Source organism: Vanellus vanellus (assembly GCF_965231255.1).
Source record: "Vanellus vanellus genome assembly, chromosome: 13".
NCBI classification, from domain to species: Eukaryota; Metazoa; Chordata; class Aves; order Charadriiformes; family Charadriidae; genus Vanellus; species Vanellus vanellus.
The window spans coordinates 18280437-18294504 of record NC_138918.1 but is presented as its reverse complement, the minus strand read 5'-3'; the positions used below and the strand labels follow the sequence as shown (position 1 = coordinate 18294504).

The window sequence follows — 14068 nt, the reverse complement described above, 5'->3', positions numbered from 1 at the left end:
AGTGCTGTATGCATTAATTAAATGCTACCTCCTTTCCCCATTTATTTCAACAGAGAATTTTTTCACTCAAACCAGTCATAAAAATGTGATACCCTCCAGAGTGAAAAATACCACAGTGAAAGGCCACAAGAAAATTGTACTGCAGTGTTTAGTATCCTGTCACAGCATCTGTCTTTCATGTACATTTGCCAGGATGAAGATGATGACTATGAAAGCCCTGACGATGACCAGGAAAAGGAAGATGAGGCTGACTATGAATCACCAACAGAAGAAACTGAGGAAGCAGAACATGACAGTGATGGCTACGAGCCACCTCCATCCAATAACGATGAAGCACACCACAATGTCATATTTCCTGCCAAGTCACTTGCAAACAACACAGATTATATAGGTAATTACTAAAAATGAAGTGTTATTAATAATTTGTAGATTATATTTTCACACATTGTCAGCCACATTTTAGGTGGCTGATAATGGAATATAGAAGGTTTTTCCTTGAAGTCAACAGTGTAATTCATGAACAAGGTTTAGTGACACAGATTTACTGCATGTTGGTGGCTTTGTGACTTTTAAACCTAAATTTTCTACTTCAGACAAGCTCTGTTGGAGTAGATTAGTTTCACGTGATGTGTGCATTGTTTGGCCTTTGGTTTGAATCTGCATGAAATTAAACATATACGCACACTGTATTAGCTTTAGTAGTGCAACCTTGAACACACCAAGTTGTCACGAAAGTGGCAAAAAAGTTCAGTCAAAATTGGGAAAAGAAAGAGATCACCTTCCTCTGCTTCTCATTTTGTTTATGTCTGATTTTTCAGCAGCTTGCAGTTATGGAGTCAAATGTAGGAGTACCAAACTGCCATCTAGACTGGCTGGTCTTTCACACAGTTGCTGCACTGCAGCGAATGAAAATAAATAGTGTGGGCCAACAGACTAGCAGATGGAGTCACCTCACCACCAAAGGGACAGACAAGCCTGTAACTCCCAAAACAACATTGAGCATAAAGCAACTGTCCATTAGACACTACAACAATGTCTTTAGGATATAGTAACTTAAGCATGTAGGTGATTGCAAAGGCTCTTTCTCATAAAGATCTAATGAGAATAAAATAACCAAACCCTTTGTGTAGTTGTTTAGTTTGGGATTTTTGTCTTCTTCAGACAGACCTCCAACAACGAGATCATCACATCAGCCTCCAGTACCACCCCAGCGACCTGGCCCATCCCCAGTACCAGCCTCATTTGGGGGAAGGGGTGCTTCTGTATGTCTCTTTCTTAATATTTCACCTATATCCTATGCCAGTACCTTCTTAGAAGTCAAAGTGTAATGCTATTTTTATTCAGATAGCATATGTAGAGGAATAATTTCAGCCATCAAAATAGATTTGAACTCTATCACAGAGTGACCATTTTTTCACGGAACAGTTAAATTCCATGGGACAAATATATTAAATTATTTCCCATTATTTGGCTGTTTCTTACACTGGAAATTTGTACCTACTTGTGAATGCCTCTCCCATATAAATTACAGATTCGTAAAAGATCCCTTTTTGTTTCTTTGGTTATACTTGTAAAAAGAAAAAAATGCTGTCTCTCCAACCTATACTTCTAGCAATTGTCCAATTGAATCAAGACCACATAAAAGTATAAGGAACTGTATAAGAACCCCGATGACCCAGATTTTTTTCCTTTTTTTTTTTGTCCTGTGAATACTTCAAAATGGAAAGCTATTGTGCTGTTTACAACTGGCACTATAGGTTCACTGTAAGCCAGAACAGATGTACATTAGACCTACCAATGTATACAAGTAAAGGCAATTTTAGGATGTGACAGAGGGACTTTTGGTCTGATCCAGTGTCATACTTCATGTAAATAAAACACACAAGACTCTTAGGTATCATGAGTTCTCAAGACAGTTCTCAAAACTGATGTCCTAAATTGCTGCTCTTTTTTTTTTTTTTTTTTTTTTGAATAAGAATGAACATTGGAAGGCGTTTGTCCAGAGAAATCTAGGTTTAGATGCAAACATCTTTTGCAGCTGCTGGCAAGACAATGCTGTTTGACCCCAGCTCTCCCCATAACAAAGAACAGTCCTTTCTCCTCCTGCCTCAGCCAGTAACACTCAGGAACACAGACTTAATACATATTTCTCAACTTCAAATTTACATCCACTAATTTCAATACCAGTTTTCAAAACTAACACCTGCTGCATTGAAGGGGCAAAGATACAACAGCATTGTTGAAGTTCCTGCTTCCTTTGACAATACTCAGACCCTCCCCAAAGATAACATCCACTAGAGTATTCCTTGTGATATGAAACAGATGGAGTCAACTCTGCATCTAACAGAAATCCATGTATGTAGGTCATTCTTCAGGAGTGTTAATGGCTCCTATCCTTCCTGCGCTGAGCAGAGACCCATTCCTTGTGCTGTACCAGAGACAAAGATTGGCAGATGTGGTGTGGTGGGGTTAATATACTAAAATTAAAACAGAAAGTTGAAGACACACTTTAACCACATGTAAAATATTCGTTTTAGCTGCCAGCTTTTCCTCCTCCACCAAGCAACAATGACTTGAGTAGAGACAGAAATATCAAGCCTTTGAAACGTAAGTACAGCTGCTTTTCTCTTTGCAAAGCTTTCCCCACAGGCTACATAGCATTTCACTTTGCCTTTATCTCCTCAGCTCCACTCTCTTCTACTATATATACAGAAGCCTCACTTGTTGTTCTAAGAAGTATCACTAGTTCCTGGCTATGCAAAACAAAGATATTTTGACCTATACCAGCAAATCATCTTACACAGCCTTTGTTTTTAGCCCCAGCACCTTCTATAGATAGAAGCACAAAACCCCCACTGGATCGCCTTGCTCCACCGTTTGAAAGAGAAAGTCCTGTACCAGGTCAGTATTTGCTTAAGCTAATATCAGTGGTTTTTTTTTAATTGTTCAAAATTATCAGTTTCAATATCATTCATGCAAAAGAACGAGGCTTAACCAAATGCACTGTAATCCAATCATATACAAGGTGATCTGTTTACAAATAAATAATGTGACCAGTACTTAGAAACTGAGAGACATTGTATCTAGAAAGTAGCGACCTTAGCTCAGGACTAGTTGAACAGAAAGTCACTGTAAGATCCCTGTGCAAAAAAAGTTTGATGTAATACTTATGCGAACGAACAACGAAATATTTAGCAGGTTAAAAGAGGAAATAACTTTTGTATACAAAGCTAACCAAACTCTGCAAACGCTACTATAAGTAATTTGGCATCCAGACTTAAAAGAATGCTGAGAACTGAAAAAAACTGTAGGAAAAAGAAAGTTGGTTTGTTGTTTTTTTTTTTTATTATCTAAACACTTTCATCTGGTATATAAAGCAGCATAAAAGTACCCACTAATTCAAAGCTGAACCATAGAAACTCTGGTTCTAAAACATGCAACACTGAAAATTTTTAGATTTTTCTTTAATAAGAGATATTGCAATTTTGCCGTCTCTTGGAAAGCCAAAATATTTTTCTGGCTTACATCTCAGAAGGCTGAGTGCTTCAATCTGCAAAATTCACTTTCAATTATATTCAAAACTTGTTTGTTTCATAGAAAGTTTAATTAATTATCTTAAAATTATTTTTTTCTAAATGTAAGCTTTTACTATTTTCAGGGAGGAAGCCAGGTTTTCCTGAAAAGGTAAGGCCTTTTTTGTTATTGCTTATCGATGTTTTTCACCTATTTTGTTACACTTACACATTCTTTTAACTATTCCTTGTTGCTTTACAGCCTCTGACTTCACAGTTAAGGTAAGAGTTTTGCCTCTGGAAATGAGAGTCTCAATGTCAGTATTACCCAGCTATTTCTTAGTAAGCAGCTTTGTGCCTTTATTTCATTATCTTGCTCCTGCTTTAGATCCCTGGGGGAACAGCTAGCAATGATGCCAAAACCTCCTGTCCCACCAAGTGACAGATATGAAAGAGGCAATCCATCTCCTCTAAGGAAGCAAACCCCTGCAAAGTAAGTGTTCATTTAATTGAAATTTAATAAAAGATAAATTAAATTTAAGAAAAATATGGATAAGCAACCAACACAGGATAGTATAATTTACTGGTACTGCATGACAACAGTGTCTGCAGATATCAAAGTTTTGCTTTATGAATATGCATGGGATGTGCCGTAAGCTACAGAAAAGTGTGAATGCAGAAAAAGCTCTCTCTCCAGTCATATCTCAAACAACCATTACATAGGGCATGACTCACTTCCAAGCTACACAAAAAAAAATATATGATCCATGTTTTTTCCATCAGATCAAGTTCTTGCTCTAGGGAACATTCTTCCATGAGTCCTATTGCTATTTTTTTTCGGATGTTAGAAAAAGAAAGCTTTACTTTCCTACCATTAAATTTACTAGACTGCAAAAGTCCTTCTTAATAGCAAAGAGCATTCTCTAGCAGAACCAGATCATTCTCTAGCATCTTCTAGATAACTTGTGGGCTGGACAGTGTGACTGATAGTAAAACAAAATAAGAAAGTAGTTGAGATCTGCTAATCAGACAGGATAAGTTATCAGAGAAACAGAGACTGGAAGGTTTATCATGTGCTCCAGAAATGTTGCTAAGTACTACAAATGAGTTCCAGACTTGAAGTGTAATGTTTCACCATTGTAAAAACTTGTTTTAAGCTCTAGTATTATAATCATTCATCAGAAATTTTCTTTGTTGGTCGAATCAAAATGGGCTAAGGACTAACATAACATCTTAGATAATGGCTGAAAATTAGAATCTTAGATATTTTTATGAGGAAAAAAATGTTTCTGCATTCATTGGGTCTGTAAAACTTACTATAAATTCATGTCTTAGTTGAAAATATAGCCTAATGCACACATAGTGAACAAGAAATATGCCACCTATGATTCATGTTTTGTTTTCTCCATTTCCTTTCAGGCAGGGTTGGCCATCACACAAAAAAAATGAAGTAAGTATAATCTCAAAGCAAATATTTAAAGGTATAGGGACTACAATAAAAGGAAGTACCTGTATAAACTAATGATTCTGGAAAAGGTAAACTTGTTTCTTTTATAAGTTTATAATGAATACTCATGGATCTTGCATAGGAAGTGGTTTCTTCTGAAACACTTCTATGTCAAACTCAGCTTATTCCAGGAGTACTTTATGTCAGATAACAGGAAGAATAAGGCCAGATTTTTTCTGTGACATGGGAGAAGTTATTTTGCTTACACTAGGTTTTGGGTTTTTTTTTCAGCTTAAGCTGACCTAAGGATTTCACTCTGAGAGCCTACACTTACTGAAGGAATAAGGAAAGTTTGTATCTGCTGTGAGTTTCTGACTCCTTTGGGTCAATATCCATTATTGGACATCTACCTCACAGCTTATTTGTAAATAATAACTGCACCTCAACACAAGAACTTTAAAAATGATTTGGTGTTGCATGAAGATAGAAAGCCCAGCATTTTACGTGATAGTGACAGTATAGATATTAGAGTCCTTGCATACTCTAAATTCACCAACTTCCAGATTTTTGGTTTGTAAAATATTCCTAAGAACTGTGCTATAATATGTTGCTAATGTTTACTTTCTTTTGGCTCCCCAGGAAGAAGATGACAGTAAGTATTTCTACAGTTATTTTTTAAAACTTGAAGTCTTTGTCTTAGTTCTAAAAAAGATATGATTGCAGAGTCATTTCTTTAGAGCCATTTCAAAATGTCAGGTGATAACTTGACAGGCTGTAGAATGCTTACAAAGTACCTCATGCAGATTTATATATCAAAGCCGCAAAACACAGGAAATCAATAGCTAATAGCTTCCTTCAGTCAGCCAGTTACAAGACAGCAGGATTTCTTATTTTGAAGCACATTACATTTTAGAGATTTGTGATCTGCACACAGCATCAAACAGCTAAGCACGTAAACCTGGTATCCTCCCAGTTTTCAACAAAATATTCAGTCAAACCCTGCTGGTGCTAGGCGGCTGTGTAATGTTTTTTACTCTAAAGAACAGAAGCAGAACTTGTTTCATGTAAAAATAGTATTTATAAATTACTTCAGAATCCTGGATCCTAAAATTAAGTAAGTTGGTAAAGTGATGCCATAACAGAAGCAATACATTTCACCAAGTCTCTACAAATTATCGCTGCCTCTAAGACTCCCTAAAGAATAGGGCTATTTAAGCTGTGCAAGACTGCAGTTAATCCGTTCCCCTCCTACCAGTAGTTGAACTCTGAGGACACTGTAGAAAGAAATTGTTTTATTTTATGCTGTTGTTTATGATAATATGGGAGAAATCTCACAAGGAATAAAGCTGAAAAAGGTAACCTCTAATACACTATTTGGAAGCAACGTAACAGAGAACACATGGGTGCGTACCCCCTTCTGCTCTACTGCAGTTAAGGTATCTGAATTGTGGCTTATCCAAAACAGAACTTAGAAAATGTAAATGTTGCTCATGCCTGTTCCAGTTTATTTTTAATTTACCACTTAATTTTAAGTTCTCAGTTGAACATATAAGTTTATAATCTGTAACTAACACATCAAGCACTTTTTATAGGACAGCTTATTCCATTATGTTTATCTAATTGAACAGCAGTAATGCGAAAGCATTTCTTCATTCTACCTCATTTAAGAATGTCTCACATAAGTTTTAAGTTTCCTTCTCTTCCACTCCACAGCCACACCCCAAAGACCAGTGCCACAGTTATCTTTGCCCCCATACAGCTCCAATACGTTCCCATCCAAATCTGTCAAGCCTCCACCTAAACCAGGATCCAACAGTATGCCCGGTGCAGACAGGTTTGTTTCACTCATTATTGTGTCATTCCTTTTGAATCTCAATCTCTTTGCAATTTAGCAAATAATAGTATATAGGTGGCTACAGGCTTCTCAGGCGAACACAAGGTAACTACTTTAAATTATCCATTATTTTTCAGGCTGCACCCTTGCCTCCACTACATCCTAATTTGTGTTGTTCCTACTGTCAAGGAGAAATCTTAATATAATTGAAGCTCTGTATTCAGCGAAGTAGATAGTGTACATCAGGCAACCACAAAAAAAAATCAAATCTCTCAGGTTTATATCAAGGAAATACTTTAGGGCCTATGTGGTACAATACTTCCATTCTTGAGACACCTCTCCCACTGCCTGCAGGATCCATAAGAACGACAAGCCCTTTTGGGAAGGGATCAACTTCTCCTACAAAACTATGCAGGATGTAGGTCAAAGAGGTCCTTCTTTAAAAGGATTCTGCACAGCCTAGGAGCCTAAGTGCTAGAGCTGCAACTACTAACTGCTTCAAAATTAAAAAAACCCCACAACATCAGTTGTCTAGAGTTGAATCTGAAAGAATTTCACCACCCCTTTTCTAAATTTTACTCTAATGGTTAGTAATTCCTGTTTAAAACTGTGAATCTTGCTTCAACTATGATTTCTTCCAGCTTTGACTTCCAAATATTAGATTGTCACGTCTTCATTTGCTAGATGGAAGAGCCCCTAATTGAATCTTGATTTCTGACGTAGTGTGCAACAGACTTAGCCTTTGATGAGTTAGACTGGGCTCCTGGAGTCTAAGTCTGAAGTACATTTTCTAATCTATTTATTTTTTTAATGGTTCTTTGATGAATTCCTCCCATTTACCATCATCCTCTGGAACTGCTGACATCCCAGTAGAACAACTACTGCAGTAGCAACAGCAAGGTCATATGCAAATAAGAACTATTCCTATGATGAACACTTCAGCTTATATTCAAACAGCATTGCCAAATTTTGATATAGCAGAGTCCCCCATTTGGCTGATTCTCTCCCATGAATCACAAGTCATGACAGGCTGTTTTTGTTGTGCAAACATAATTAACATATTCATACCAGAGCTTTTTGTACATTTCATTTAAGCAGAAGAGAAATATGTACTGTAAAGGAAAGCCTGCAGGCAGTTTGTTCCCAATTAGGTGAAGAAATTAAAAAAAAAAAAAAATTGGGACTCTTCATTTTAAGAAGTTTTGGACATAGGTTCTGGGATCAGACCATAAAAGGAAATTGTAGATTTTCTAACAAAAAGCAAAACAATGAACACAGGAGGAAAAGTAAACTAAACATAGGCACGTGGAAGTGTTATGGTGCTATGGGTATGAACTCTGTGCCACTGTCAGCTCATAGCCCACAGAATCACAGAATGGTTGAGGTTGGAAGCAACCTCTGGACATCATCTGGTCCAACCCCCCGGCTCAAGCAGGGTCACCTGGAGCAGGTTGCCCAGCGGCTTTAGAATATTTCCAAGAACAGAGACTCCACAACCTTTCTCAGCAACCTGCTCCAGTGCTCAGTCACCCTCACAGTAAAAAGTGTTTCCTGATGTTCAGAGGGAACCTCCTGTGTTTCAGCTTGTGCCCACTGCCTCTGGCCCTGTCACTGGGCACCACAGAAAAGAGCCTGGCTTGCCCTTCAGGTATTTATATGTATTAATAAGATCCCTCCTGAGACTTCTCTTTTCCAGGCTAAACAGTCCCAGCCCCCTCAGCCTTTCCTGATACGTGAGATGCTCCAGTCCTTTACCACGTTAGTGGCCCTTCACTGGACTCTTTCCAGTAGCTCCACAACCATCGTTGCAACATTAATGATGACAAACTGCATTTGCATCACTGATGTTAAAGAAGCCACATGAAAGATGACCCTATAAGTGGAACCCCACAGAAAGAAACATCTAGCAAGCTGTTGCCTGCTTTAAGGGAATAAAGTAGTCATTCCCTGTGAAAACTCAACAAGCCAAAGCAGCTTCTGCATTGATCCTGATACATAAGTATTGGTGGCCCATTACTGATTCCCTCTACCTTATTCCCAGATACTGAGCTTCAAGTAAACTTAATGGTGGATCTACTTACATAAAAAGAAGGAAAGAAAAACAAAAAGAAGAAAGAGAAGGCTATCCTCATCTTTCATAGGTCTCAAGGTCTCAATTCTGTAAAAGAGCAAAAAGTCCAGATCAGTTCTTTAGAGCACAGAAATGTTGTACAGCAATATATTTATACTACCTACTTTTATCTTTTTTTTTTTTTTAGCAGTGCTAGAAACCTGTCTTCGAGTGGCTCACTACCACCACGCTTACATCTAGGTCTGTATCCTGCATTCCTGCATTTTTTGTAAAAAAAAGACTGAAGGTTGAAAGGTGATTTCAGTGCAGTTAATATAATAACCTTTTTTTAGAGGATGTTTCTGGTTGGACTGTGAACAGAAAACTATCAATTTCCTGAAAAGAATCTTGTGTAACTTGCTCAGTCTGAATCAAGATGTTTTTCTCCTATGTTGTTTGGGCTTACTGCCTAGTTAAACCATCACCAAAACTTCACATAAGCATCTTTTTCAATATAACTAACACTACTGAGAGCTGAGCAACACCACCTGCAAGTCACCGTAGTATACCAATACTCTTGAAAAAGGGAGAAAATACTTCCCATTTGAAACACGCTGCATATTTATCTTGTAATAACAGGTAAAAAATAAAGGAAGCTTAGAAACCAATTGCTTTGGAAATAATTTTTTGCATATGGTAACAGCTGCCAATGTCTTACAGTGACATATTTTAGTTCCTACATGCTAAGAAAGCAAGGGATGAAAAGAGATGTTACTTCTGTCTCTAAAGAAACCAGAGGTGCTCTCAACTGAATAATTGTGGTACAAAAGCTAAAAAGATGTAACCTCTGTTTCAAGTTCATCTGATTTTAAGGAAACATGAACTGCGAGAGTTCAGTAAAAGTCCCTGTGTGCCAAGGATGAATTTATGGAAAGAACCTGGTTCTCATACAGTAGCCTAAATCTGATTTCAAATCAATTCAAAATATCTCAGTATCAGAGTGATATAAATTCTTCATGCCTCACAAAATCAAGATTCCACACCATGCATGCACTCCACAGATGAAGTTATTTTCCTGATTTTAACATTTTTTCTACTTTTGTATCTTTGAAGGCAACAGCAGATCTCCTTCAAGAGGAGCTGATATAAGACCTCCATTGCCAATTCCTAGCAGACAGACGGTTCACCAAACAAACACAGAGGAAGATGAGGTACAAAAACATTACAAGTATTATCCATAACTGCTAAACACAGCAAATTTTCTGATTTCAAGAGAGACAGTTTTTCATACTTGTTTTTCTAGTTAGTAGCCACTGTCAGGATGTTAGTAGGTGCTTTCAGTTTCCTTTTCTGTGTCAAACTTCAGCGCCTTATTTTGTCTTCACCAAGAAAAACAACAATAGCAAAAACCCAGTTAAACAAAATAAGAGAAATACTTGTTTGCTGGATTACTTGTTTTGCACAATTGTCTTCAACTAGAATTACATATTCAGTTCCTCTTCCACAAAACCTTGGTGAGTAAAGAATTCATACCCGTTAAGTGCATTTTTGTTTCACATTTATTTACATACAGCAAGTTGAGAGCAAACCACTCCTGGTGATAACACTGCTGGGCAACCATACGTGGTATGTTCACAGGAAGTCTGCATTATTGTCTCAGATGATAGTTAAAAAAGAAAAAATAAAATAAAGTTATCAAAAAAAAACCAACAGAGAAATTAAGGCAAAGGATGTTGGTGTCTCAGGCAGACAAAAGAGCAAACGTCACTTAAAATCTATCTTTCACTGAAAATATTTGAAAGTACCCATTTTCCTCGCTTACTTGCAGAGATTACAGCTAGGTCTGTAATATTTTCAAATTTATCAAATTTTAAAATCATTTAGCGCCACTTACCATACAGTAACATATTCTAGTACGATCCCTGAAGCTCGTACCTTCAGAGATTCTGCACATAAACCCAAACAGCCCTCACATTCAAATTTCTCTCTACTTATTTGTATGTTGTTAACATCACAAGATAATTAATTGACAGCTGACTTTCTCCTTTCTCCTCTCTCACAAAAACCATAGGACTTGCTAAATGATGAATGGTATGTTGCTTATGTAAGCCGGCCAGAAGCAGAAGCAGCTCTTCGAAAAATAAACAAGGTACTCTTTAAATCGTTAGTGAATCTCACCGTGTCCTTAATGGTCTAGCTAGATGTCCTTGCAGTTATATGGGAAGGCTGAAGGTAAATAACATGGTAAGTTTAAAGCCCCAATATAGATACTTAGAATATCTTGAATACTTGATACTTAGAATGTACTTGAATATCTTTACCACATAAAAGTCACACATCTAGTCTAAACCAGCCATGAAGCCTGGTGTTTCCCATAGCCCAAGAGAACAAATTCTGTCTCCAGAAAGAAGTCTCACCTCACCTCTCTTAGGAGAAGTGACTTGTTCTCTGGAAACAGTTCTCTGTCACCAGTGAGGCATTTGTTGCAAATTCCAAGTTTTAGATCACTTGAATTAGATGAGATGAATCCCACCCTTTTCTAGGCCATATTTATCAGAAAAATGAAGTACAGATTCAAACAGATGAAACCCAGGCTTAACTGTGCGTGTGGAGATAAACCAAATTGTATCCTATCACTGTGGGAAATCTGTTTTCTCTATAATGCTTCACAGCACATGCAATGAGCTGAAGATGACATGTACAGCATTTCAATGACTTGTACTAAGGTCCAGCTTATGAGAGCACATTCAATGCCTTTAAGAAAGGGTGTTTCAATGGAAGACTTGTTAAAACACATCTGAAATGCAGAAAAGCAGAGAGAGAGAGAGACAGGATCACTGGCGTTACCAAAATTATGCAGATACACGCAGTATTTTAGGCTGTCTGTAAATAGATCACATAGGAATCTTGACTGGCGCTTAGCAGAAACGAACTCCTCTTCTGGTTAAAGTGACATGAAGTTTGGCCTTTGATATTTTACTCCCTCCTGTAATGGAATCTCTCCATTACAGAACACCATCCCTCCCTTCCCTAAAAATCTGCATTTGTATCAGACAAGGAAGTTTTAAGTAGCAAATTGAAAGACAAAACATTTGAGAAATGACCTAGACTCCTTAATAAAGCAGTTTCTCTTACCAGGATGAAAGAGAAAGAAAAAACACTTAAAAGCATGAGTGCTCTAGTTAAGGTTGTTATGCTGATCAAACAAGGAAGTGACGTTTATTTTTCATCTTTCATTTTTTCATCTTTCAGGATGGAACTTTCTTGGTAAGAGACAGCTCAAGAAAAACTGCTACTCATCCATATGTACTGATGGTGTTGTACAGAGATAAAGTATACAACATCCAGATTCGTTACCAGGAGCAAAATCACGTATATTTGTTAGGAACCGGCTTAAAAGGAAAAGAGGTACTATGCGTTTTTCACACTACTTCCCTTCATCTTAAGGTATCTCCTGTCTCATTCCTAAGTCTCAGGCTACTTAACCTGGCAGCTGTTTTGCTCCAGTGGAATTCTGCTTATTGTCTTCGAGTTATTCCTGATAGAATATGTTACTGCTGGAAGTAAAATCAGATTTTCCTGTTTGCACTCAGGGAATGAAGGGACAGCCTTAGAATACAGCTATTAGAAATCCTTACACCTGGTTAGGGAATGCTTGTTTACCACTAAGATACCAGATGAGGGAAATATAGAGTTGAGAGCAAATCCATATCTGCCAGCTTTACTGCTTTGCTCCCAGACTGCTGGTTTACTTATGCCCAGCAGTACTGCGCTGGATGTACTGCCACCAGCCAGACCGGTCAGCACGTGTACTGCAGTTCCGATCGAGTCAGAACTCTCTGAATTTATCAGTCAACTTTTTGAACTTTCAAGTGCGATCATCATGTCAAACAGAATGACAACACCATGTATTAAACAGGCCAAGACTGCATAAATTAATTATACAATGTTGCAGTACGTTGTACACACAGCTACAGATTATGGCAGGAATGAAAAAGGCTGATCTGATAGTATTTACTGGACCTTATGAGACTGCTAAATCTTTAGAGTTTTAAAAAAAACTTTTGGTCTTACTAATTACTAAGAATTCTGACATTTTTGCCATAGCCTTTTCATTTTTTCAATCCCACAGGATTTTTCTTCTGTAGCAGACATCATTGATTACTTCCAAAGAACGCCTCTTCTTCTGATTGATGGAAAAGACAGAGGTTCAAGAAACCAGTGCATATTAAAATACGCTGCAGGACATATTTAAATGAGACTTCAACGAAGAACACATATAGTATTGAAGCCTACTGAAGTTTGTAAACTTCAGGATATTTCCTATTTCAGCAAACTTAAATCATGAAGCAATTAAAAATCCTTTTAATTTTAAGGAAAATGGACAGTGTTATTTTTACATTATGCCTTACATGCAGTACTCTATAAATCTGATTTTCCTACAATGTGTTTCTTACTGTCCACTAATCATATAGTACATGAGAAATTTTTATCTTCCAACACTGTGTATATTCTCGAAATGATTTCCACGCCAAATTAGAGGATGCTGAAATAAATACCAACGCAAGTCTCTGCTTTCATAGGAGAGAAAAAAAAAGTAAGCTGTTTTTCAGATCAGAACTGCGGCAGCAAGTATGTCACTTAAAGTGATACAGAGTAGCCCCAAACCTTATCAAAGTTGAGGAGTGGACAAAAAACAATAAAAGCCCATTTTTTTTCCCACAATACACTTCCCGATAAGTTTAACTATGGCCACTTCTATGAGAAGATCGGGACCTCGACCTGGACCCTAAAGACACCCAGGTTTCAGCGACACCAAAGAAAACCCCAGCCCTGGATATGCAGCTGCCTGTCAAGATACGTGTCTGTGTTATTCAGCTATGAAACTGTTCTTGTTCGCAGTTTTCTAGAAAAATAAAATATCTATAGATATCACGTTCTCCCTGCCACACCACTGATGATTCACTGACAGCATGGCATAGCCCACAAATTGGAATGTTGTACCTCCTAGGATGCTCTAACCTCACTCAGAAAAAGGCTTTTTTCCCTTAACACAGAACTCTCTTTAGCTGTGTCTTTCTGACTCTCAAGTAAGCAACTACTTTTTTATAGGAGACACATCAACAAGATCATCATTGTGTGATTCTTAATTGGCAGAACACACCCAAGTCTCTTAGAAAACAGACAAACACACAGAGGCTAAACTTGGTTCCTCATATGCAACC

The 14068-nt window shown here is 37.5% G+C and overlaps 1 protein-coding gene across 1 annotated transcript in view; it reads left to right on the top strand.

Annotated features, from left to right (window-relative positions):
• The window catches only part of LCP2 (lymphocyte cytosolic protein 2), a 32482-nt gene extending 18716 nt beyond the window's left edge, over positions 1–13766 (top strand). The window contains exons 7-21 of the mRNA XM_082489686.1: positions 193–391; positions 1162–1262; positions 2538–2607; positions 2818–2901; positions 3659–3684; positions 3775–3794; positions 3901–4005; positions 4932–4962; positions 5599–5611; positions 6673–6793; positions 9055–9104; positions 9957–10054; positions 10915–10992; positions 12096–12251; positions 12976–13766. Of these exons, the coding sequence (XP_082345812.1) occupies positions 193–391; positions 1162–1262; positions 2538–2607; positions 2818–2901; positions 3659–3684; positions 3775–3794; positions 3901–4005; positions 4932–4962; positions 5599–5611; positions 6673–6793; positions 9055–9104; positions 9957–10054; positions 10915–10992; positions 12096–12251; positions 12976–13098 (1275 nt within the window). The 3' untranslated portion in view covers positions 13099–13766. The remainder of the gene's footprint in view (positions 1–192; positions 392–1161; positions 1263–2537; positions 2608–2817; positions 2902–3658; positions 3685–3774; positions 3795–3900; positions 4006–4931; positions 4963–5598; positions 5612–6672; positions 6794–9054; positions 9105–9956; positions 10055–10914; positions 10993–12095; positions 12252–12975) is intronic.
• Positions 13767–14068: the final 302 nt, after the last annotated feature.